The following is a 27,187-nucleotide window of genomic DNA, read 5'->3' on the forward strand; positions in this document are numbered from 1 at the left end:
GCCACATGTTGGGAATCCAGTTCACTTTCACTGAAGTTAGAGTTGATTTCTATTATAGATATGACAATTGAAGTATTTATATAGACCATGATGCTGATACATGAGAATTGAAAGATGTTTTCCCATTTTGTATATCAAGGCCTCATATACACACGGTAGTTTTCATAATGATTCCTTCTCCAATGTTCTCTATGTTCCAAGTTTGAAGATGAGCTTTGTGCAACTTTATGCACCATGTTTGATGTTTGTGGGTAACATTTCTGTTAAACCCTCACGAGACTTCACTCGTCCTCTAGGGATGCCTAGGGGTTTAAAAGGCTTGTTGCATATGCTAAATGCAACCGTCACTCTCATGAAAGAAGAGTCATTTTGTTATTCCATTGTGTGTTCAGTTTTGTTTTGCTAAGGGACTAACAAAATGTAAGTTTGGGGGTGTGATAAGCGCCGAATATTGCATATTCAAGCACCCTTAGTTGCATTAGTTAAGTCCATTATTTGATTATTTTATGTAGATTAATTTCATTTGCATGTTTTTATATATTTTCAGGTTCATTGGCCAAAAAGGAGCAAAAATGATGTTTTGTTCAATCTTTGAATAGCAATGTGCTCAAGGCTAAAGTTTTGGCAGCAGTGGAGTCTGACTTTGCTTTCCATTTTTGACCTAACAAACTCGAGAACTGGACTTCCATTAAAACAGGGCGTACTTAGAGCTTTGAATTAGCTTTCCAAATCTTCAAACGGTTCGTCATTTGGAGTTCGGAGCAGAAAGTTATGGCCATTTTACCAAAGTTACTTAGAGTTGAGCAAGCTGATGGAACTTCGAGCGCTCGAAGTGCTAACTTAGAGCGCTCGAACTTTGAGCAGAATGCTCTCCGGGATCCATCACTTCAGCCCACTTGCTCCTTGATTCCCTCATTTCTGATTTCTATCTTTATGGGTTGGTTGGAGATGTCTTTTGGTGGGAGTTGAGCCTTGTTTGGTGGAGAAGAATGTCTACAAAGGAGGAGAACCACACATAAGAAAATCATATCTCATCTTTGCAAGATTGGTGGAGAGAGGAGGAGGATGAGGAAAAGATTGAGTTCTTGAAGCTACAACAAAGGAGCTCGAAAATGGAGGTTGTATCCAAGCTTCTTCCTTCCTTTAGAGCTTCCATGGGTAACTAAACCTCCATCTAGGGAGATGATGAGGCCCCTCCTTTGTAAGCATGTTCTAATTTAGGCTATATTTTGGGGATTAAAATGTATATTCTATGGTCTTTTCATAACCAAGAGCACTTCATTTCTTGTAATGAATGTTGATATATGTATGGATGATTTCTGTAAGTTGATTATCTTGCTTTAGATGATGTCTTATATTAATCATATTGCTTGAGTTTTCATGGTGAGAATGGAGACAAGGTTATGAAATGGTTTAATGGCATGTTGATAAGGACTTTGATAGATCATTGCTCAGGTGAAACATTTGATGGTTTATGCTTATTTCTTACCTTCATGTGCTTCATCATTTTATCTAGGGCTTGATAGTCTTTCATTCAAGTAAATGTGGTTAAGTTACACCTTAGTTAGGTAGTCTAAACATGTTAACCTTTGATGGATCATGCTTGCTTCAGATTTAATGAACTTCTTGAGGATATTATAGCAACCAAGTGTTGCTATGTATCATGACCATAATATATATTGTTTTTCCCCCAATTTAACTCTAATATAGCATATGTATAGGGATGGAGGCGGATTCACTTCCCTAGTCCTCTTTACTTGTATTTCATCTCCCTTAAACTCTTGCAAACTTTTATTTTATGCACCTTAATTTCATAGCTTAAGTGACAACCAACAAATCCTCTATGAATACCCCGTATCATTCTAAAAAGACTCTAGACACTTAGGTTACCATAGATTAGCGCAGTCCCAGTGGTTCGACTTACCCAACCAATAGCCCTATTTTACAATGATTCGTGCTATTGCGAAGGCTGATTTATTATAGATCGAATTCTCAACCGATCATTACTTAAACTCTTAAACCCATGATACGAACCCAGAAAGTGCTACAAGAAAATTTAAACCTCAAGATGAACCTTAAAAACCTAATCTCAAACTCTCAATACAACCCTAAAAACCCAAACTCAAACTCTTAACCCTCGATACGAACCCTAACTAAAACCCTCGAAATGGAGAGAAGACAAGAGAATGTTTAAGCTTCTAGAAAGTAAAAACCCATGAGTTTAATACTTACTTGAGATGGTTTTGGTTTTGGCTACCAAAAACCCTAAAGCTTCCCCTAACAGGTACGAATAGATGGTGAAAAGAGAAGAGATGGTGAAAAAAGAAGCAATCAACAAGTTTAATGGTAGGTGAAATATTATATATATATATATATATATATATATATATTTTTTTTTTTTTTTTCTGACTTGAAAAGTAACCGTAAATATAGATGGGCATTTTGGTCTTTGAAATTTTGAAATAAAATAAAAATATATATATAATAAGGACAGAAATATAATTACACAATAATAGTTAACGCCATCCAATCTAAAGTTCTGATAAGGGAGGTCCGTATAATTTGACAAATAAGAGAAGAGATCTGTGTATATTGACGAAATTTCAGGAGAGGTCAGTGTAATTTACCCTTTTATCAAATTTCAACCAAAATCGACCCTCTGCACTACCACATTGAGCTCCAAAACTTTTACTACATGATACCATCATGACTTGAAAATTAGTTTGACTTTTAGCATGAAAACTGAAAAACAGTTTTTGAAATCTTATCCCTAGAATTTTCAGTTTTTGTTCAAAAAGGAAATTGCACATACAAGAAAAATAAGTTATGTGGCTGTGTTTTTCAAGAATTATAAGTTATGTGGACCTTTTTTTTTTTTTTTTTTTTTTTTTTGTGGAAATGAAAAATGAAAAACAAAAAACAGAAAACAAATTGAAAATTTGTTTGGTTGATATGAAAATTTAGTTTAAAAAGTTTGATTTTGGATCAATTCCTTTTATTTTTATTTTTTATAAATAAATGAAAGAAAACAAAAACTAAAAAGGTCAAGTTTCTTACGGAGAAAATAAAAATAAAAAATAAAAAAAATCAAGGAGTCGAAGCCAAATTACCAACAAAAAAACGAAAAGAAAAGAAGGAAAGAAGAATAAATTAAAAGATCAAGGTTCGTTTTGGTCGAACTTGGAGTACAAGTTTTCTAATAGTACAAGTTTCCCATTTTCTTTCTTTTAAAAATGGAAAACAAGTAAAGAATGCAAAATACTATTAAAAGCAATTTTCTTAAAAAAATTTAACGCTTTGTTTTAATGGAACATTTTCCTTTATGTTAATTATTAAAGCATGTAATTTGGGACCATTAACGTGAAGTGAACGCAAAGTTTTATGTGTTTGGGCTTCATTATTATAATTCGAATTCAACCAAGCATGCTCTAAAATCAACCCAAATTTCACTCCGAACAAAAATGAAATTAAAGAAAATAACAAAAATTAGTCATATTTTAAGTTAGTTATGATCCGTGGAGAGAAAGAAGGAAGAAAAAAAGATGATGAATGAGTTATTATTATTGTTTCACAATTTTTTATTCATTTAAATATGGAATGAAAAATAGAAAAGAAGAAAAATAAGACTATTAAAAAAAATTTAAATTACAATATTAACCTTCACAATTATTAGGTACCAAACATCTGGAAAAGATGTACTTGTGTTTGAGTCCTTCCCACAGTTTTCTAAATGGTGTGCCCACGTGCGTGTCGAAAAACTAAGCATGGTTAGAGCCAATTATTCTTTTTCTTTCTCTTTTATAATGAAAAATATAAACCATGGCATATATATATTGCAGATAATCTTACAACAGCCCACAAAATAGTGTAAAAGCAAATGAGAAAAGACGGACAGAGACACAATGTCAAAGTTTTATTAGTCAGCACTCATTCATCACCAACTAGATAGATTGAATTGGCTGGTCAACTACTTTTACTTCTAACACCCCCCCCCCCCCCCCCCCCCCCCCCAAACCCTCAACATCCAGATACATGATCTCTCATTGCATAGGAATCAAGATTTTCTCCATATGGTAGTCATATCCGAGATGAAAAATGATCCAAAATATATATATAGAGAGAGAGATGGTATAAGAGTCAAGATTTTCTCCATAATGGCAATCATATCGAAGATGAAAAATGATCCAATATATATATATATATTAACAAAGAAAAAATGAAAAATGATACAATATATTTGCTTTGAAAATACCACTTTAATATTAGAACATTTTAAAGATACAACTCTCATACAATAATACACCCTATCTCAATATAACAATTATATTTTGAAAATATATTAGGTAATACATTTGTATAAAAAATGTAAAGTTATTCAAAATATACTAAACAAAATCATTAAAAAGTGGAGGAAAACTCAATGTGCTAGATTCATCGTCATTGTGAATATAGAAAGGGGCTAGATATAGGGTGCCCTTACCATTATACTAAAAAAAAAAAATGCCCAATATATTAGTTACATGAACATTTAATTCAAAATATATACATATTTTTTTTTTTTTTGGTTTATTTGTTGAGCTAAAAGACTTAAATGGCTCTAATACTTAAGTGGACTATTAGGAATTGAATTAAGGGCAAACGTTAAAATTAAATTGCGTTTATCACATAATTTAGCTATCAACTAAATATCATATCTTTTCTACAGTTGTATTGAATTTAGCTATCTATTAAATATCATATCTTTTCTACAGTTGTATTGAATATTTTTCCCAACACTCCACCCAACCTCTTTTTATATCAAACCCTACCCTTGTCCCAATTTCCATTTCCAACCGTCTTCAAAAACCTGTTTTTATTTCATTTTCTCTCACTTTTTCAAGAGAAAAAAGCCGTACATCTTTGTCTTACTTTTTTCTAGCCTACCAATCAAGCTTCTCTCTTTGTTTTTTCCTTGCTGATGAGCTGGATTTCAAAATTTTCAATTCCTTCAATCCCAAACAGCAAATATATAGGGGAGAGAATAATTAGTAGAATAGTTTTTATATATAGGAAAAATTCGAAAAGCAAAAAGCTTCTTGGCGACGACTTGCTTTGTTGAAATTCAGTGGTTTTAGAGAGAGAAAGAGGAATGTAAGTTCTGAAATTAAGGAATTTAATCGAAGAAGAAGAAGAAGAAGAGAGAGATGGTGGTGAGGAAGGTTGGGAAGTACGAGGTTGGGAGGACGATCGGCGAAGGAACGTTCGCGAAGGTGAAGTTTGCGCAGAACACAGAAACTGGTGAGAGTGTGGCTATGAAAATTCTCGATCGTAGCACCATCATCAAGCACAAAATGGTCGACCAGGTTAATTTTTCTCTCTTTCTCTCTCTCTCTATATTTACTCTAAATAAATATGTATATATGTATTTCGAAAATTGGTTGTAGAGGCAGTGAATCGAGCGATTGGAATTTGAAATAATCTTATCTGTTACTCAACAGATCCAAAACTGTCAAACTTTTCCCCTTTAATTTTCTTCATAAAAGTTCAAGACAGTACAGTACATTTAAATGAGATCAATTTGAACTGTGTCCTGAGCCGCAAATTGCTGTAAAACACTATTAAAAATCTGCTTTAGAGGCTCTTAATTCTTCAAAACATTATAACACTGATGAATGTAAATATTCACTCACACACACGTGTGTGTGGTTATAATTTATATATATATATATCCTGCTGTACGTGTACTTCAACCTGGTGTTGAGGGGTGTCTTCTAGGTTTCTTCAGCAATAGCTGCAGGCTGATTGGCATTTGGTGATGAAGAAGTTATTGAATGTTTGGGAATAAATTTTGTTTCTTAAAAATGAATGGGTAGTAATTATTGATAGAAAGAATTAGTCAAGAAGTTGGGGAATTAAATTTATATTGTAATAGTAGCTGCGTTTTCTTTTGAATTTAATTAGAGAATTGGAAGCTTGACGGTTAAAATCCACCATAGGCTGTAACACGGACCTGGTTCAAGTATCCCTTAGAGCTTGATCTTCTCATATTAATATTTACATCAAACAGGGTGGTAATTTGATTGTGGCTTCCATTTATAAAATTGACACAATAACCTTTTGGAACCTAAAGGATGAAAATAAAGATGTTAACTATGCTGAATTTGGGTGTCGTGACTAGCTTGACCGGTTACCTTTTTTCTTTTTAATCCTTTTACCAGACCAGGTAAGTACTAACATGCCGGGGCTCTAACCCCTCCCCTCCTCTTTGACCAGCACATCTTTCTGCTCTTTGTGTGTGCGTTTTGGTGATAGGGGGAGGGAGGATGGATGCATATCAATTTTCAAATTTTCATGATCTCTCTCTATCTCTCTCTTTGTTAATGAGTAATTTTTATGTTTTGATGCTAAACTTTTAGTAAGTTTTATTTGGTTTCCATCATGCAGATTAAGAGGGAGATATATATAATGAAGCTTGTTAGACATCCATATGTTGTTCGTCTACATGAGGTATGGGTTTAGTTATATAGTTCAAGCCTCTATATTATTATTTTTTTTGTTTTAGTTACTTTGGACTCCATGAGTCTGAATAAGTTTTCTCTTTAGTGATTTATGGTTTCTACTAACATAATTTCGTTTATGTATTAGGTTATAGCAAGTCGTACAAAGATCTACATAATCTTGGAATTCATTACAGGTGGCGAGTTGTTTGATAAAATAGTGAGTGTTCTAACTTAATGTTGAACAGCTTAAGATAAACTAGCTGTTTGTACTCTAGGCATTGTTCAGTTGCTTAAGTTGGACTAGCTGCATGTACTCATAAGAATAATTCTTCTTACATTCAATAAGAAGCTAGTATTAAGCATCTATATGCAGGTTCACCATGGACGACTTAGTGAAGCTGAATCTCGTGGATACTTCCAACAGCTCATTGATGGTGTTGATTACTGTCACAGTAAGGGAGTCTATCATAGAGATTTGAAGGTCTTCCTTGGCTGACACCAAAAGATATCTTTCTGTAATTATCATTTCAGGAAACTCTTACAACTGTTTCTTCTGTGTACAGCCTGAAAATCTTTTATTAGATTCCCAAGGAAATCTTAAAATTTCAGATTTTGGACTCAGTGCATTACCTGAGCAAGTAAGATTTTTTTTATCAAATTTTTATTGTTTTATCTATTTTAACACAATCGGTCATAGAAATCCTATTATAACATTTCTGCTTGGTGATTCTTGTGCATAGGGTGTCAGCCTTCTTCGGACAACCTGTGGAACCCCTAACTATGTTGCTCCAGAGGTAGTTTTTTGGGTAGCTTCTAAGTTTGGAGTTTAATGAGGACAGATATTTTTCTAATTTTACCCACTTATGTATTAGCTATTTTTTTTTTAATTTGGTTTTCTGCTGTAGGTACTTAGTCACAAGGGTTATGATGGTGCTGCCGCAGATGTTTGGTCATGTGGGGTCATCCTTTATGTTCTGATAGCAGGATATCTCCCCTTTGATGAGATTGATCTCACTACACTGTACAGTAAGGCATGAACTGTTGTCACATTTACTTTCTTTGATCCTTGTGTCTGTAATTCGCAGCCAGCATTGCATTTATCTGGGTGTGAAAGCTCTGCAAAAGCAACATTTGCCTTTGTTGTGGATGTATGCTTCTCACTCATCTCAATGTTATGAAGATGACATAAATTGTTACAGCTCACAACAATTTACTGCAGATTGATAAAGCAGAGTTCTCATGTCCATCCTGGTTTCCAGTAGACGCAAGATCTTTGATTTATCGAATTTTAGACCCGAATCCTGAAACTGTAAGTATTGACTGACGATAGTTACACATTGGATATCATTTTATTTCCTGTATCGGCTGCATTTATTAATTCTGATGTGTCAGAAGGATGAATAGCCAGGTCTAACTGTTAGTGGCTGATCACTAATGCAGAAGTGAATCATTTGGAAGAATGGTCAATAAAAAAAATGAAATTCAATATATGTTGATCCAACATTTAAGGCCTTGCTAATGAAATCCAACTTTTTTGTTGAATTACTTATTGCATTCTATTTATTGGCTTCATATTCACCCTATCACGCCCTTCCTAGAAATCAGTTCTGGACCAGACAAAAATGTGCCAAAGTATATTGTTTTATTTGATCTTGGCTGTTGTGTATAACAACTGGCACTTGCATTTTGATTCAGTAAGGGCCTTCAAACCAGCAAATAATATGAATATTTAAGCTGGTACATTCCCCAGGAAATTGTTTATAGTAATAGAAACAGCTAGAATGAATCTAAGATTGTACCAAAATATTTTAGTATGTTATTGTGTTTAGTAACTGCCATCTGCACTTTGATTCAGAAAGGGCCTCCAAACCAGAAAATAGTTTGAATATGTAAGCTCATAAATTCTCAAGGAAATTATCAATAGCAATAGAAACAGTGTAGAAATTGGACAAAAGTTGTGTTATGTTCATAAATGGAGTTTTTGGAATTTTTAAAAATCCTATTCAGTATTTGGAACTGTATATCCATCATACAATATAAAATGACACCCATATTATTAATTTGAACTTCAATTTATGAGTTAAAGATAATTTCTTACATAAAATTTGGATTGAAGTCAATTAAATAAGACATTTAATATGAATTGGTATCTGATAAATCTTCGAAAATATCTCCCTTATAAACTTGGACTCATGTAGACAATAACACCTGAAGCAACAAAGAGTGTATCATTATAGTCTACAAGAAAGCCTTTGTAGGTTTTTTCTGTGATGCCCATATCTGGAGTGAAGCTGGCATGTTAGAATCCGGTGCTCCAACTTCTGTTGGATGAGTAATTCAGCTCTGAGAGAAGATTAGCCCCATTCGACGCCGTATGGAAATTTTTATCGTATGAGCTGGTCTTTGAGAATACTTGGATAGTTAGATGTACCATAACACTATAATATAGTCATACCCACTTTTGATGGCTTGATGGCGTTATCAATTAATGCTTCAGTACTTCTTCTTTTTTTTTTTTTTTTTCTTTTTTTTTTTTTTTGATAAGTAATGCTTCAGTACCTCTGTATCAAACTATTTAGTATTTTTTCCATTCTATCTTATCGGATAGATGTGTTTCATACGTGGACTGAGGTTGAATTTCCATTGATAATCATAACATTAATGATTATGAACCTGATCATTTACCATAATTGAAGTTGCTTTAGTTCTGGTTGTCACTGACCTCTGTGTCTGTGTGTGTGAAGCGTATTCGGATTGAAGAGATCAGGAATGATGAGTGGTTCAATAGGGGTTATGTTCCTGTCAGACTTCCTGAAATTGAAGATATTAACCTGGACGATATGAATGCTGTTTTTGATGATCCTGAGGTTGGTAATGCTTTCAATTGCTATTTATCTCCTATAGCATTTGGTGTCATATGAAATAGTGGTAAAGTCATTACTTTATTTATTTTTTTATTTTTATTTTTCTAATAAGATTGATGCAGAGTTTGTGAGGCTTTCAATTGGTATATTTCGATAATAACAAAGTGTTATATGAATGATTGAAAGTGTTTCAAAGTTCTGTGTTTTGATAAAATTGATGGTGGCAGTATGCGTACTGCAAGTAAATGATTCTTACCACACTAGGTGTCTACTGTTTTTAATGCACAAATTTGAAGATTGGAGTTACTTTTGTTCATCTTTAGTCTGATCTATTCAGTTTAAATGTTTAGAATTTTAGTAATTGCAAGTATCCCTGGCTATCCAACTTGGAAGTTTCTGTAAAACTATTAGAATGTTGATATTCAAAATAGAATTTAGGCAAAACTCAACAGCTCCAGTGATCAGCCAGGAAGCACAGTTATCTGATTGGCTTCTTATATTCATAGTGTATGTTAGAGTTACCCACCCATGAACACACATACAAGATAATAAATACTCATAAACATTAAAACTGATGCACTTGTATAATAGAAATGGATTTTACCATTTTAGAACCCTGAGGTACTTTAAAGGGTCAGTGTTCTAGTTGATGCGCTTTATCATCTCATGTCCAAACTGCACTGGTTAGTGGTTACTAGGTTTTGCTATTTCATTAGGTGAAATACTTGAAGGTTGTAGATTTAAGTACCCTTTTGTAGTTGTTGATAAAGAGGACACCCATAAAGAATAAGCCTATTTAAAGAGAAAATCACCTCTTTCATTAGAAACACGAGCTTCCATATGAGTTTTAGATAGAATTTTGTAGTTTTTTTTTTTTTGTTTTTTTCCGTCTTCCTTAAAGTTCCCTGTACAATGGTGGTATCTTGTAGGAAGAACAAGCTAATGAGCATTGCAGTAATGAGGAGCTGGCACCTTTGATTCTTAACGCATTCGACCTAATTATTCTCTCACAAGGCTTGGACCTTTCGGCTATGTTTAATCGTGGGCAGGTATTAATTACAAATCTTTTTCCTCTACTCCAGTCATTTGTAATGATGCTTAAATATCTATTTATCTCAAAATTGCACAAATTGTGTAGTTCATTATTTTCCACATGATTTGTTCCATATAGTATTCCTGAATTATTGAAATTTTTTATATATGCTGCCTCTGGTATTGCCAGTAGGACATTGCAAATATTCTCTCACTTCAGTTATATTTCACATTCTTGAATTGGGTTTGATGTAATATCAATAGAGGTTTTTATATTAAACTGATAGTTTAGTTTTAACGTCTTTTCCTCACAATTCCATTGATATATTTGAATTTATTGTCTTTCTCAACAGGATTCTGTGAAGCATCAAACACGCTTTGTTTCACAAAAACCAGCAAAGGTTGTTTTGTCCAGTATGGAAGTTGTTGCACAATCAATGGGTTTCAAAACACATATTCGTAATTTTAAGGTAGACCAGTTGGAATTTGTAATTAGCAAACAAATATATTTTTTATTTTATTTTTAAATAACCTTCAATATATGCAATCCGTTAGTTTTTTCCTCCATAGTTGAATTCTGTACAAGTTGATCAAGTAACTGTACGAGAAACATGAAGGAATATTGAACTGATTTGAACTGAAATTTTTGTTTTCAGATGAGAGTGGAAGGTCTTTCAGCGAATAAGACTTCACACTTCTCAGTAATGCTGGAAGTAAGTTCCGAGCCCGACTCTCCACGTTCATGTCACGTGTCAACCAGTAATTGAATTTTAGTCATGTAATCTTCTTTCTGTACAGATATTTGAGGTTGCTCCCACATTTTTCATGGTAGACATTCAAAAAGCAGCTGGAGATGCTAGTGAATATCTCAAGGTCAGTTGTTTGATTTAGAGACTCTCTCTCTTTATCTACTTTAATCAGAAAAAAGAAAAAGAAAAATGGCTACTTAAATTTAACGCATTCTGATAGTTGAGACTTGCACTTTTCTTTGATCAGTTTTACAAGAACTTTTGCAGCAATCTTGAGGATATTATCTGGAAACCACCAAATGAATCATCCAAATCAAGGATTACCAAGACTAAGAGTAAAAGGCGTTGATTTTGAATCTCGAAGCAACATCTGTTTCCGGTATGTGTTCTATAGAAGATTTACCTATTTCTTTTAGAGACGACTACTCATTGCAATCATAAGATAAGCAGTTCTATTGCAGTTTACCGAACCCCACCCACCTTCCCTCGCTCGCCACCCACATCCCACCTGAAAGAATGGGTAGGCCTCTCGAGCCGAGTTGGTCAAAAACTCCCACAATTTTGTATAATTATTGTGTGTAAGTTTTTAATTTTATCTAAAGCTTTATCTCTCTCTTTCATTATAATGCCATTAAACCATTTTGTAGCCAGAGGAGTACAAGTTGAGAGATTTTTTTCTCTTTTAATCTAAATGAAGCATCTTTTCTGTAAGTTCAGTACCTTGGCTACCTCGCAAGTATTGTCTCTGTTTTTCTCTATCTGGGTTGTATTTAAATTCTGGGAATTGCCAAAATTATATTAATTTCATCATTTTTTAACAGAAGAAAGAATATTAGATTTTGAAGCGTCATTGGTTATACAGGATTAGCATGATTTCATGGATTTTATTATAAACTTGATGGTAATATTGTCTTCCACATGGACAGATTTATACATGATTTAACCAAACATGTGATTTTCTCCAAGTTGGCGATTGATCCTCGTGTTATGTTTGGCGACACTGAATCGGTGTATTGAATTTCGGATTGGAGGAAGTTTAGTACAAAATTTAAACTAAACTTTCTTCAATCCCAAATATAAATATGCACGAATCAGTGCGCGTGCGCTCCCAAACGTAGTAACATCAGGTTTTTCCTGCATTAAATTTATGATTAGCAATCATCCAACCATAAATAAATGTCTTTGGATAAGTAGTGGAAGTGGGAGGGAGAAATAAAGGAGGGGATAGTAGGTGTGAATGCTCTTTCAAATTATAAAATAGCACTGGTACTGCTTTATTCTCAAATTAAAACAGTGTTGGAGGTTTGATAATAGAGAATTGATTTGTTTCCAAATTCATACATAAAAAATTTATGGTATTCTAACGCTTTTATTTTATAATTTAATTAAGATTTATAGATAATCCTAACCAAATCATCTTTTTATTTAATAAAATAATCTAGGAGTTTAAATTAAAGTCGTTGAATAAATTGCACAAGTAGCAGTGAGGAGTTTAAATGAAGCCGAAGTCGAAATATGAAAGAAATAGATATGCCTAACTACTTTATTCTATGGATATAGAATAAAGGATCTAATTGATAGAGGAAGCACCGTAAAGATCCATTAACGAGGTTGAATAAACTGGGGGAAGCTAAAGTAGTTTTTAAAAGAATTTTTCTTCTAGTGCTCATAGAATCACAATCATCCTCCATTTGAAATAATGTGGTGCTCTTCAAATTCATAAATATTTTATCATCTCCTCTAGGAAAAAAAAAAAAAAAAAAAAAACCAGATTGAATAAAAGAGTTAAATCCACAAACAATGTCGTGTTTCATCTAATTTTTCAAATTAATCTTTTAAGTCAATAACAACGCAGGGCTATATTCTAGTTATATGCAGGTAAGTCAATATTTGTTTTCAACTTTTTTTTTTTTTTTTTTTTTTTGTCGAAAATTAAAGCAATTGTCATTAATGGAAATATTTACAATGGGCCATTGGCCCAAAGTAGCAAAAAACAAGTTAAAAATAAGCCCAAATGAGCAGGGCCATAAACGCATACATTGAAAACAAAATGGTAACTGCCATTAACGACAATTGCCACAAACAAAAGAACTTCCGGCCTTTAACAAGGAAAGGAGGCTGAACCGCCAAAATCTCAATCCGGTGGCCTTGGAGGAGGACGGCAACTTTGGAACATTAAGGCGGGTTGTAGTAATTTGTTGATTAGATAATGTTATAGAAGGATAAAAAGTTTTGTAGAGATGGTACATAGATAATTAGATGAGAAGTTATAGAGTAGATATATCATATTAAATCCTAACCATCCATTATAAAGGAGATGCCTATAAAAAAGAGCCAGAAGTCACATTTGTAATCAACGACTACTTATAAAAGTGTAGTCAGAAGTGAGAATATATGGATGAACGAAGTGCCGTAATTAGGTAGGCTTATTATATGTGAATGCATGAGTACTGTGTTTTATTAGTTCTCATCATTTTATATGCAAATACAAATAAAATATATCTCAAATTTTTTGCTCTTGTGCATTCCGTATTTGGCAGGAGAGAGACACTTACTCAATAGGATTGGACCCTTTTTTTGTTTGTACTATAAATGGAATATTTTAATTGATTATTTTGATGAATTATCATTGCTTTGTAATTCTCAATTCTAAAGTATGCCCAGTGTCTATTTCTATTCATAGTAATCTAGAATATAAAAAACAGAGTAATGAAGTTACGAAACAAATCGTTGATACGATCCTTTAATTAATTTATTTATTTTATTAAAAATATAATGAAAAATTTAATCAAATTACATGATGAAAAATGATTTTCTTACCATCTTTCATAGTTTCATAAAGTTTGGTAATATAGTTATTTTGATTCAAAATAGTGAAAATAGTATTGTTAAAAACAAATTGACATAATTAACCTTACGTTAGTGAATGAAGTCTAATTGGATGAACGTTATTCCGTATTGTATTTATGTTGTCGCTTTAAATAATTATATTAACTTTATACTTCCAAAAATGCCCTTTCAAACTAAAAAATCTATACTCCTTAATAATCTACATACAACTTGCCATCAAAGTGAATCTCACAAGCGTCCCAATCAACAATCAAAACGATCAAAAAATTCTTAATTCCTACATTTTGAGGTGAGTTTGCCTCATTTGAACATTTTGGCACATTCCCAAAAAACCTAAAACCCTATTCTTCGGATAGCAAAACAAATGTACATAATTTCATGTGAGGCTTAAACGGCTCATTTTTCTGAGAGGATAGCTCATGTAGTCATACCACCCATGTCAGTGGCTCTACAGCAATAATAATGCATTTAATAATCGTGTAGAGAGAAGAAAGAACAAAACAATAATACGTGGTTCAGTCACTAGGGCTTACGTCCACGGGAGAAAATGGAAAAAAATTTCTTATTCAGTATGTCTCAATGGAGATCATAGCAGCACAATAAATAGTTACAATATTGTTCCAATTAAGGAAAATCAGTGGTATCAATTATGGAACACGATTTAAGGAAAGTATCACCAATGGCTCACAATATCAACCATAAATAAAACAAATCCAATAAATCTCTCTTCTCCACCAACACTCCACGTCAAGTTGGTGACTTGAGGTGCGAAAATATCGATAGAGCCAACTTGGACAATATCTCTTGAAACTTGATAGTGGGCAATCCCTTGGTTAAAATATCTGCTAACTGTTGGTTACTGCGAACAAACGGAGTACAAATAACATTGGTTTACACGTTTTCTCAAACAAAATGACTATCCATTTCAATGTGTTTAGTCTGCTCATGATACACTGGATTTGAAACAATGTGTATTGCAGTTTGGTTATCACAAAACATTTTTGTTGGTCCAGACAAACCAAAACCCAAATCATGCAATAAAGCTCGAAGCCAAATAACTTAACTTGTGGTTGAAGCCATTGCTCGATATTCTACTTTTGCGCTTGATCGTATAACAACATTCTGTTTCTTACTCTTCCATGTTACCAAGTTACCTCCAACAAAGGTACAATACCTAACCCAATCAGCATTTGTGTAGGCAATAATAAAACTGTGCCCATTCCTACATTAATATTCCTCTTCTTGGTGATCCCTTCAAATACTACAAAATTCTATTTACAACATTCATGTTATTAACTCTTGGTGCATGCATATATCTGCTAACCAAACTGACTACATATAAAATATCTGGCCGAGTAATGGTTAAATAAATCAATCTACCAAGTAATCATTGAAATTGTCCAACTATCATCACTAATCTTGTTGCCATTATCAGTATGAGTATCTGAAGGTCTGACTCCCAATTTACCAATTTCTTGTAACAAATCCAACACGTACTTTCGTTGATTTAGAAAAAATGCCATTTTTTGAGTAGACAATTTCTAATCCAAGAAAATACTTTAAAACTCCCAAATTATTAATGGAAAATTTCTTATGTAAAAGAGTTTTGAGCTTTGATATTTTATCACGATCATCGCCAGTGATCACTATATCATCAATATAAAAAAGAACAACAGTTGTACTAGAAATACCTTTCTTGACAAACAGAGAAGGATCTACAACACTTTTTTTTAGCCCATTAATCATGAGAACAAAACTGAGCTTAGCATACCAGGCTTGTGGAGATTGTTTAAGCCCATATACAGCTTTTTTTTAGCTTACACACAAAACCAAACTTGGATTCTTATGGGTGGCCAGGAGGTACACTCGTGTAAACTTCTTCTAAATCACCATGTAGGAACACATTTTTAACATCCATCTGCAATAATTTCCAGTCTTGATTCATTGCCAGATATATGAGAAATCGAAATGTATTCATCTTTGCAATAGGGGCAAATGTCTTTGTATAATCTTCTCAATAAGTTTGAGTAAACCCTCTAGCAACAAGTCTCGCCTTATGTCATTCCACGGTTCCATCACTTTTATATTTTATTTTATTTACCCAACGACAACCAATTGTTTTCTTCCTTGGAGGTAATCTAACAATGTCCCACGTCTTATTTTCATTAAGGGCTTGTAACTATCTTTCATAGCTTTTTTCCACACAGGACTGGAATTAGCTTCTCAAAATTCTTTGGCTCGTGACCATTAGATATTACACTTAAAAAGGTAAAATAAGACTTATTGACATTATCATATGTCAAATAAGTATGCATAGGATAAGATATGGCATGATAGGTAAAAAAAAATCTTTCATTTTTTCTGAAGGACGAGTCACTCTACTCGATTTTTGTTGAGTTGGCGATGCCACTGATACTATCTGAGGTACTGTGTAATACCCCTAATTTTAAAAGGACAATCTCGTCATTTTAATTATTATTTTTTATTTCATTTGTGTGTGCTTATTTGCTTATGTGCTTATTTGTTAATTATTTTTATTATTTATTTGATTTAATTGGTTTATTTAATTGACTTGTTTATTTACTTGTATTTAGCATTTAATTGAATTGTATTTCGTATTTAATTGAATTGAATTTTAATATTAACTTTGGGGTTTTATTCTTTTATGTATCACATATTTGGCCGGCTAGGATTTAATGAGGTTTTACGATTTTAATTAGGTTTTTAGTCTAGGGTTTTAAGTGGACTTAGGTTTTGTAATTGCCTATAAATATACACGTTATACGTCTGCCTAGGGTTTTAGAACCCTATTCACGACACAGTGAAGTAGAGCGACATAACAGAGACTTGAAAGAAAACAGAGCGATTTTGGTGAGGGTTTCGGCTGTGGATTAAAGGTTGGACCTAAGAAGAGGGAAGGTTGAGTAGTAGTAGGTTGAGTTGACAGTAAAAGGACGTTATCGGAAAGCTTAGGAAGACGGCGACAAGGTTTTGATTCCAAAACTACACAGGCAAGTTCTACTCTTTCTCTCTCCCCTTGGCCTGTGTTCTGTGCACACCTAAATGATCTCTAGGATTTTAATTGTACATTAAACGAATCTTGCATGATTAGTATATGTTAGATTATTAGTCTGTATGTGTTTAATTTTGTCTGGAACTGTTGTTGAAAATTTAGATTTCATTGTTAAATCGTAAAAGCATATTAAATCGGTAATTGTTTGTATGGTTCTTTTTAATGCAAACTGTTTTAAATAAATAACTGGGCTGATATAGGATGCAATTTAGAATCTTAGGTTCAGTATTTACAAAGAACAGAAGGGTTGGAAGTGGCCGGAGACGAAGCAGAAGGTCGAAGAAGGTTTAGCGGCTCTCAGAGAGGGAGAGAACCGGCTCCATGGAAAAGGGAGCCGGCTCCCTCAAGTGAAGAGCCAGCTCTGGGGAGTCAAGAACCGGCTCCCACCCTCAAGAGCCGGCTCCAAGGTGCATGGAGCCGGTTTCATGCTTCAATGGAGCCTGCTCTTCAATTTTAAGAGCAGGTTTTCTCCAGTTTGTGTGTTCTGGAGATTTGCCGGGTACTGTTTGAGCAATTGGTTTTTCCCGAACTATTTTGGAACTTTACTGTGGATTTAATATTTAATCTTGGGTGTTGTTAAGACCTCTAATTGAATAAGTTATACCTCTAAGTTAATGGAACGAACAGTATAAAATTAAACCACTTTGCATGCTGTTAACGGATGGAGAGGATTTAAATTGCTTAAACTGTGTCTAGCAATTTAATGGACGGTAGCATGGACTCCAAACATAAAATTATGCTGTATTTGATCCCACATTGCCTAATTAGTGTCTTTGTGCTCATGGATTTAACAGTAGGAAAGTTTAATCGATCTTTACATACTGTTAACAGATAGACAGGATTAAATTGCTTTGTTTAATTTTAGCAATTTAATGAAATATAGTATGATTATAAATCTTATTTTGGATGCATGATAGGGTCATTTATTTATCATATTTGACCTATGTATATTCTGAATGTTAATTGCTGAAATATTAAATCTTGTTCTGCAATTACATGGATTATGATTTGAATTTTAATTGCTGAAATATTAAACATTATTTTGCAATTACCTGAATTATAGTTTTGGACTTTAATTACTGAACTGATATTACATTCTGTAATTTACATGGCTTTGGACGTTAATTGCTGAACTGTTATTTAGGTTCTGTAATTTACATGGTTTTGGACGTTAATTGTTGAACTGTTATTTAGGTTCTGTAATTTACATGGATGTTATGGATTGTATGCACCGGTATGGGACGGTGGCATACTAGAGATGGTTTAGTTCAAAACACTAGATCCTACCCTATTAGAATAAGGAAATGGATTGTAAAATATTGAATCCTAATTTTATTTAAGTCAGATCGACTGAGTAAGTTGAGTGACTAACTAGATTATAAATCTTATGTCAAATCAATAAACAATTGAATGACATACTTTGGTTTTAGACGGACTTTAAATATATAATTATGGTACCACGATATGAGCTTGAGTCTCAAGATCGTTGGTTAGGAAGCGTATATGCATTGGGATACATAACTGGCTATGATAGTTGAGGTGTACCCTGTTAGGTCTAGGTACTTATGCCTTCCTCTGGTGCGTATTGCATGTTGCCTTCTATTCAGGTTGAGACTCCTTTGTAGTCCAGTGAGAGTCCCTTAGTGTGGATATATGTATGTATGGACTAGATAGATATTGTTGAGATATCTAGGGTGTATCTGCGTATCGGGTCATTATTTGGATTGCAGTTAGAATAAAACTTGTTCGTGGGCCTGACCCACTCTTATATTTTTCAGGTATCGGACGGTTCCAGTCTTAGGGCTTGTTCAGCTGAGCAGTGACGGTCATTCACTCTACCGATGACGTAGGATTTTATTTCATGTTTTTAATTTGGATTCTATTTCCAGTTAATTATGTTCAGTTGAGATTTTGTTTAGGAGTCCACTAGACGGATTCCCGAATTGTACTCTTTGAGGTTTTGAAGAGTTAGATTATAGTAATCTTTATTATTTAAGGATTTTATATTTAAAATTCTTTCAACTTTAACTTTTAATTCTTAAATCTTTTCGTATTCTGTGTTCGTTTATATATTAATTGTTTGATATTCCCTCGGCTTTGGGTTTGGGTCTAATCAACCCATGTCTCGGATCCGAGGGGTATCACATACTATACTTTCAACTGTTGTTTTAATTGTTGGAGGTGCTTCATCTGTTGGAGGTACAATACCATCATCATTTACTGTTGGATGCGGTACCAAATCAGACAAATACTCCCCCTAGGACCAATTCCCAGAATTATTTTGTGCTTGGAAATAAGCTTCAGTTTTAGCAAAACGGACATCACGTGAAATTAGAATCTTTAGATCTTTCAAGTTGTAACACACATACCCCTTATTTGTAAGAATACCCTACAAAGATACACTGAGTAGATCGAGCATCCAACTTGTCACGATGGATTACTTGTTGATGTACATAATAGACATAACCAAACACCTGCAAATGAGATATGTCTGGCTTCCGATTCTTCAAAACTTCCAATGTAAACTTAAAATTGAGTACTTGAGTAGAAATCGATTAATTAAGTATGTGACAGTCAAACACCATTAGACCAGTATCTCTTTGGCACATTCATCTGAAACATAATTGCTCTTGTAATTTCTAAGATGTGACGATTTTTTCTGTTTACAACACCATTCTGTTGTGGTATTCCAACACAACTGGTTTTGTGAATAATTTTTTGGTTACAAACATATTCAGAAAAAATTCCTTTAGTATACTCTATGCCATTGTTAGACCTAAAAATCTTAATTTTGGCATTGAATTGGGTAATCACCATATTATAAAAATCTTTAAAAACAGACAACATATCAGTTTTTGATTTGAGCAAGTATATCCCAGTAGCACGAGATCGATCAGCAATAAATAAAACAAAGTATTTATACCCATCATATGAATAAATTGGAGCAGGAATCCATAAATCAGAATGAATAAATTCAAATGACTCGAAAGATGTAGACAAAGAATTAAGAAATGGTAAACGTGATTGTTTAGAAAATTGACAAACATCACAAACACTAGACTCAACTGAAATAGGAAGAAAAAGACTCGATAACACATAGTTGGAAGGATGTCCAAGCTGTTTATGCGTGATGTAATTTCCCACCAAGCCGCTTGTAATGTTTTTGATTTTTACTATTTTCCATTTTCTAGGTTTTTTTTAATTTTTCAGAGTTATTTTCATAATGTCTCATTTTGCGTGCCGGACACCGTGGGTTGTGTCGGGTGTGTTTGAGAGTTGGTTGGGCATTTTCTTGACTTCAAGACTCTTGGAAATGCATTGGTTGCTATTTTGATATTTTTTCATTTTTCGGGCTGGGAGGTCCTAGGTAGGACCCGCTACCAGGATTGTTGTGTACGGGAATTGTATTTCAGGTTCATTGATGTATATTTATGTGGGTACATGTTTATTTGGTGATTGTAACTTGGGTAGTGTATGTGTGTATATATGTTAATGTTAAAAGGTGAGATATTTAGTTGTTGTCGGACCTGCCACTACACCTTATCATTTATATTGACCACAAGGTCATAAACTGACCTCATACTTTCTCTTCTCATCTTGTCAGTGTAAGATTATTTATTTAATTGTGGCCCACATGATTTGGACATGTGACATATTACTTGGTGGCTAAGCAAATAGATATCAATTAATATTATTTATTTTTAGTCAACTTATAATTACCTTTTTGGTAATTACTTATTGGAGAAGTGTTTTCCTTTCTTATTCCTTACTTTGATGGAAAGTAGAATTATATTACTAAAAGGAAAACTGGTCCTCTCTCTGCCTTTATAAAAGTGCATATATTCCATCAATTATGTACAATTAATGATACAACACGTAAAAGTTTTATGTGTGCAAAAGGTCAAGAGAGAGAAACTAGTTTCCACCTTTGCCTGTTGATCAGAGTTGTAGATTAGTTCGTGGCAGAAAGGATCTCGATGTTGGACTTAATCTCTACGATATTTGTAATCACAGATCGAGGTATTTATATCTAACTATATTTATTTATGCGTTATAGACTATGTGAAAATAATGAAGTTCTAAGATTATGGGATTCATGTTTATTTGTGATTAATGGCTTAACACGAATAATTATAGTTTACATGTAGTATAAGAGCTAATGGTTTAGGAACTCTTTATTTTTTACTAAAGTTTGCATAAATAATATATGTATAAAAAATAATGTAAAATTAAATAACTATATAATTAATTTTTCTTTTCGAATTACATATACACTGTATGTGTTTATTTATTTATTTATTAGTCTCATGAGCTATTCACGGATTATGATAAATTTGAGTACATATTGTGAATCGTCAGTTTGTATTATACTTCAAGCAAGATGCAAAATGTTTATAGATAGACAAACAATGCAATTTGTATTACTGATTTCATGCATAATGGATTATTGGTCTTCGTGCATGATTTGAATTGTATAAAGTATGAAAGACTTTATTTTTAATTATCTAAAAAATAATAAATAATTAAATACATAAAGTATATGTATTTGTTTATATGTGTGAGTTTAAAAATTTAATCTAATTGTAAATAAATTATCGTTTTGTACCCATACATACATACATATTGGAGAATCAATTTTAAATTGATTCAATTATGATCTTCAAGTCTGAAAATAAAAATAACATATTTTATTATGTATATAAAGTAAAAGGATATTTTTTTATTAATTTTTTGGACTATTAAGTTTCTGGGATCGAACTTACCTAAATTTGGATCGATCATTATGAGTATGTGTGTATAATATTAAATGGGTAAATTAATGATTAATTAGTTACTAGCTAATTTAATATTCATATTATGTGAGGGTTAGTAGCTACCAAAGTGGCCTAACCATAATGGTCGATGAATATTAATTTTAGTAGTAAATATAACTTAATGATGAATTAATTACTGTCTAATTTAATATTCATATTATGTGAAAATTGGTAGCTACTAAAGTGGCCCAATCATAATGATTGATGAATATTAATTTTTGTAATAGACATAATTAATCATAAATTAGTTACTATTTAATTTAATATTCATATTATGTAAAGGTTGATAGGTACCAAAGTGGCCTAACCATAATAGTTGATGAATGTTAATTTTAGTAGTAAACATAATTGCAATATTTCATGAATTATGATGCTTATAATTTTTTGTGATATTCATGAATATTGATTTTATTTAATTATGAGAAATAATTCCTCAAAGGGAATTGATTTTCTAGTGATTAAATAAAAATTAAAGGGTCGTATGTATTTTTTTTAATTAGGTAAATATAAGATATTCAAAGGTAACTTATTTGTTTAATTAAATAATGCATCACCAATAAAGGTATACATATAAATACATGTAAGCATCATTATTAGTATTTTATAGTTGCCACCCAAAGGGGTACTATAGTTATACATTGTATTTATATTTTTAAGGTATACATACGTATTGTTAACTCAAAACATTATTATTGTTAAGATTTTATCTTATTATATTTGTTTTATTACATCCCTTAATGCGCATGCTACATCTGTTCTGATTCTCAATATGACTAACTTCTCATAATGAAATAAGTAAGTTGAGTTCAAAATTTAGATGTGTTAAATCTTAATTTAACATTTTAAATTGAGAAACTTACTGTTATTACTGATAAAAATAGTGAGGAAGAAAATATTCTCCATAAAGCTTGGGAGAGATCGAACAGATTAAGCATTATGGTTATGCAAATAATTATTCCTCATAGTGATAGTGCGAAGGAATATTTGATTATAAGAATGTTTTCGTGTTGTAGATAAATATCTAAAACGAAAATTATTAATTGATATAACTACTATGGATTTTTTGTTGGTACTCGTACCATGTGTGATCGTAATTTTTAGATGACTAATGTTGCTGCAAAATTGAGAACCTTATGGATGATTGTGAATGAAAATTTTCTTATTCAATTTATTCTCAATTTCTTGTCTATTCAGTATGGGTCATTTCGAATTAACACTATTAAGACAAATGAAAAGTGACTTAATTGACCATTATATTAATTTATGAAGAGACAAAACTTAAGTAGCAAGGTAATCATTATGTTCATCTGATGACTCAAGAAGTTAGAAATAAATTTGTGAATAAGTCTGAAAGGGCATTAAGTGAGCAACACCCAAAATTAAAAAGATTTAGGTCAATCTACTAAAAGAAATGAATGTAATAATGAAAAAATGTCATTAATGTATTTAACACTTTTAAAAAAATTACATGACATATAAAGAATGATTCGAAAAAAAAAAGTACGCTTTTGGTTTTTGTATATTGCGAATTACTTGTTGAAATTCTTTTTAATACATGATAGGTTGACTTAAGTATTAATATTTATATTTCTAATAGATGCAAGAATTTTTTATTGCCTAAACCACCAATTCAAATAAGAATTTCTTATTTATGATAATTGGGAAAAAGTTTTGTTGAAACCATTGTGACACTATGTTTAATGTTAGACAATGGATTTTATTTAAATTATTTTAAAATTTTTATGTTTATTCAATTTCCCATAATTTGATTTTATTTCAAAAACTTTATGTTAATGTTTTTCATTTAAATTTGGTAATGATATTTATTTAAGAAATTATAATTTGTGAGTTATGGTATTATTGTTGATAATTTCTGTAAATTCAAATTTGATGGATTATTTATTAAAATCATTTTGATCTTGTATCATAATGTTAGAATTAAGCGTAGCTTAATTAATAGAAAATTTATCTTTGGCATAAAAGACTAGGTCAATATCTAGTGAAAGGTTAGGAAAATTAGTAAATGATGTGATTCTTCTGAATCTAAACTTTACTGATTTTGATGTGTGTGTAGATTGTATTAAGAGTAGACAAACTAAAAGTACAAAGAAATGAGTCACAATAAGTACATAACTTCTTGAAATTATTATTTGTAGACCTTCTGATGTTCCATCTTTTGGAGGAGAAAAGTATTTTATCGCCTTTATAGTTGATTTTTCACGTTATGGATATATCTATTTATTGTATGAAAAATCTCAAGCAGTGGGTACCCTTGAAGTATACATAAATGAGGTTGAAAAACAACTAGATAGAAAGTGAAAATCATAAGGTCATATAGAGGTGGTGAATATTATGTAAAGTATGATGAAACAGGTTAATACTCTAACCGTTTGTTAAACTTCTTGAAATGTATGCCATTTGTGTTCAATACACTTTGCTATACATGCCACAGCAGAAACGTGTAGCTGTAAGGCGTAATCGTACTCTTATGGAATTGGTTAGGAGTATGTTAAGTAATTCCTCGTTACCCATAATGTTGTGGATATTAAATAATCTAAAGGGTACATGTTTTACTATCTGAAACATAGTACGATAATTATTGAAACCGGTAATGTTAGATTCATTAAGAATGGTGAAATCAGTGGGAGTGATAAAAATAAGAATTTGATCATTTCAGAAGTTAGGGTACAAATATCTTTACTCATAACTTATAAGAAAATAATTATTCATTCAGTTGTTGAACCGTATAACAATGAAGAACAATTAAATGATTAACAACTCTATAATGAGATTGTCACCAATGAATAGATTGTAAAAGAATCATAAGGAATAACATTAAGACGATCTCAAAGAGAAAGGAGATCTGATATTCCGGATAACTATGTGATATATCTGTAAGAATTTGTTTTTGATATATAGTGAGATATATACGGATCCGGTTACATATTCACAAGCCATTAACAGTAATGATTTTACTAAATGGATTAGTGTCATGAATGAAGAGATTATAAAGAAACCTTCTCTCTAGTATCTAAGAAGGAATCTTTTAAAATATCATGGCATTAGTAACTTATTATGATTTAGAGTTACATTAAATGAATGTGAATGCAACTTTTATGAATGGGAGTTTATAAGAGAAAGTCCATATGGAACAACCTGAAGGCGTCATATTAGAAGGTAAAGAATTCATGGTCTGTAAACTTAAGATGTCAATATATGGATTTAAACAAGCTTCCTAACAATGGTATATTAAGTTTAATGATACCATTATTTCTTTTGGTTTTAAGAAAAACACTGTTGATCAGTGTATATACTAGAAGGTTAGTGGGAGTAAGTTTATATTTCTGATTCTATATATTGATAATATTTTATTTGTTAGTAGTGATCTTAGTTTATTATATGAAACTAAAAGTTATCTCTAAAAACTTTGAAATGAAATATATGGATGAGGCATCCTATGTGATAGGAATAAAAATATTTCATTATAGATCACATTGATTTGTTTTTAGAATTGTCTCATAAAGCATATATTAAAAGAGTTCTAGAAGATCTGGTTGGAGGAACAATATTATGAAAAAGTACAAAGTAATTTATGATTACTTTGTTTATTATGAAAATTTTAATTTGTAGCATGCTTTGAGGTTATAATTTATGGTTGCAGAATTTATTTCAGGACTTGGAGTTATGGGTACCTTTTTCAGATTGCTAAAAATTTATGCTGCAATTGTTGATCTTCTTGTATGAAAAATGATAGGTATTCTAAAGTTGAAATACTTTATCATTAAAGAAAATATTTAAAAACAATGAATGTCTATTGAAATTATAAGCACACAACTTATGATTGCAATCCATTAATGAATGGATTACTGTCCAAGACATTTATGGAACATGTTGAAAGAATGGGTCTTAAATGTAGTCAATGATAATTATTTTTTAATTGTGGATTGCTGAAATAGTGCTTATATATATTTGACATTTTGCGCTGATTAAATGTGTTTATGATATTTCCTATTAATTAATGTACATGTACGTATTGCTTCAATAAGTGGTAATAGGAATAGTCTTGGAAAAGACATTATTGTTAGATCATTATTGATACTTCTCATTTATAGACTATGTTGAATAGATTACTAGTGTTGTGGTACATGGAAGGGACTGTGTCATTTAAGGATATATAACCGCCATGACTCGCATTGGTAATTTATTTACCATGGTATTTATGATAACCAATTTAATGAGTTAATCTGATTTATGGTGCACATTAATGACTATTTTACTAAACCACTATAGAAATTATTATATGTGCCAAGTGGGAGAATGTAAGATTATTTATTTAATTGTGGCCCACATGATTTGGACATGTGACATATTACTTGGTGGCTAAGTAAATAGATATCAATTAATATTATTTATTTTTGTTCAACTTATAATTACCTTTTTAGTAATTACTTATTGGAGAAGTGTTTTCCTTTCTTATTCCTTACTTTGATGGAAAGTAGAATTATATTACTAAAAGGAAAACTGGTCATCTCTCTGCCTTTATAAAAGTGCATATATTCCATCTATTATGTACAATTAATGATACAACACGTAAAAGTTTTACGTGTGCAAAAGGCCAAGAGAGAGAAACCAGTTTCTACCTTTGCATGTTGATCAGAGTTGCAGATTAGTTCATGGTAGAAAGAATCTCGATGTTGGACTTAATCTCTACGATATTTGCAATCACAGATCGAGGTATTTATATCTAACTATATTTATTTATGCGTTATAGACTATGTGAAAATAATGAAATTCTAAGATTATGTGATTCATGTTTATTTGTGATTAATGGCTTAACACGAATAATTATAGTTTACAGTCAGTTCCCTCTCTTCTCTACAGCTTCCATTTTCTTTTTCTTTTTCCATCATTTAAGCTTAGATTTCTTCTACACCTTTAAGATTTTGATCTAGCCATAGAAGGCAAAGTTGATGAGCGCGTTAAGGGCTTCATTTTGATAGGAAGAAAGCACCGTCTGGAGCCACTTTGGATTTTGAATTTTGAGGTTCTTGGGGCTGTTCTTGGGATTCTTGTGTTCTTGGTCTCTAATTGAAGTAGGGGTCTTCCTAATGTCTCAAGTTTTGACTTTTATTTGAGTAAATTTTAATTTTCTTTCTTCCTTATACTTGAGGCTATGGTTTATGACTTGAGATTGTTGTTTTGTGTATGTAAATGGTATGTTAAATGTTGAGAGCATGAATTGTTATGTTTTGTGTCAAAGATATGCATGACTTTGTTGTATAGAAGCTATGTTAATGTGTAAGTGATGGTATAATTGTTGCTATAT

At 32.0% G+C, this 27,187-nt stretch overlaps 1 protein-coding gene across 5 annotated transcripts; it reads left to right on the plus strand.

Moving 5' to 3' along the window:
- Nucleotides 1-4,791: 4,791 nt before the first annotated feature.
- Nucleotides 4,792-11,840, plus strand: LOC132278586 (CBL-interacting serine/threonine-protein kinase 8). Of its 5 annotated transcripts, none has more exons than XR_009471089.1 (15): nt 4,792-5,342; nt 6,424-6,486; nt 6,625-6,696; nt 6,853-6,960; nt 7,043-7,117; nt 7,220-7,273; nt 7,385-7,510; nt 7,699-7,788; nt 9,224-9,346; nt 10,273-10,392; nt 10,729-10,845; nt 11,032-11,088; nt 11,174-11,248; nt 11,392-11,503; nt 11,586-11,840. XR_009471089.1 is itself a non-coding variant. In XM_059780413.1 (15 exons), exons 1-14 carry the CDS (start codon nt 5,184-5,186, stop codon nt 11,471-11,473), a joined length of 1,341 nt encoding a protein of 446 aa, XP_059636396.1. In that variant the 5' UTR covers nt 4,794-5,183; the 3' UTR covers nt 11,474-11,503; nt 11,575-11,840. The 5 variants fall into 5 exon arrangements, 4 of the variants coding, with proteins under 4 accessions (XP_059636397.1, XP_059636396.1, XP_059636395.1 ...); XM_059780413.1 differs by having other exon boundaries at nt 4,794-5,342; nt 11,372-11,503; nt 11,575-11,840; XM_059780412.1 differs by having other exon boundaries at nt 4,794-5,342; nt 11,372-11,503.
- The last annotated feature ends 15,347 nt before the right edge of the window (nt 11,841-27,187 follow it).

The sequence above is a fragment of the Cornus florida genome, unplaced genomic scaffold (genome assembly GCF_030987335.1).
Source record: "Cornus florida cultivar Cherokee Brave unplaced genomic scaffold, ASM3098733v1 CherokeeBrave_3.0.0_Hap2_Chr10, whole genome shotgun sequence".
NCBI lineage: Eukaryota > Viridiplantae > Streptophyta > Magnoliopsida > Cornales > Cornaceae > Cornus > Cornus florida.

What these genes read in the sequence shown, in the direction of transcription:
- LOC132278586 (XM_059780413.1), top strand. Translation starts at nt 5,184, where the DNA reads ATGGTGGTGAGGAAGGTTGGGAAGTACGAGGTTGGGAGGACGATCGGC. An exon ending in AGCACAAAATGGTCGACCAG is followed by an intron (nt 5,343 to 6,423) that starts GTTAATTTTTCT and finishes TCCATCATGCAG; the next exon opens with ATTAAGAGGGAGATATATAT. An exon ending in TAGACCCGAATCCTGAAACT is followed by an intron (nt 7,789 to 9,223) that starts GTAAGTATTGAC and finishes GTGTGTGTGAAG; the next exon opens with CGTATTCGGATTGAAGAGAT.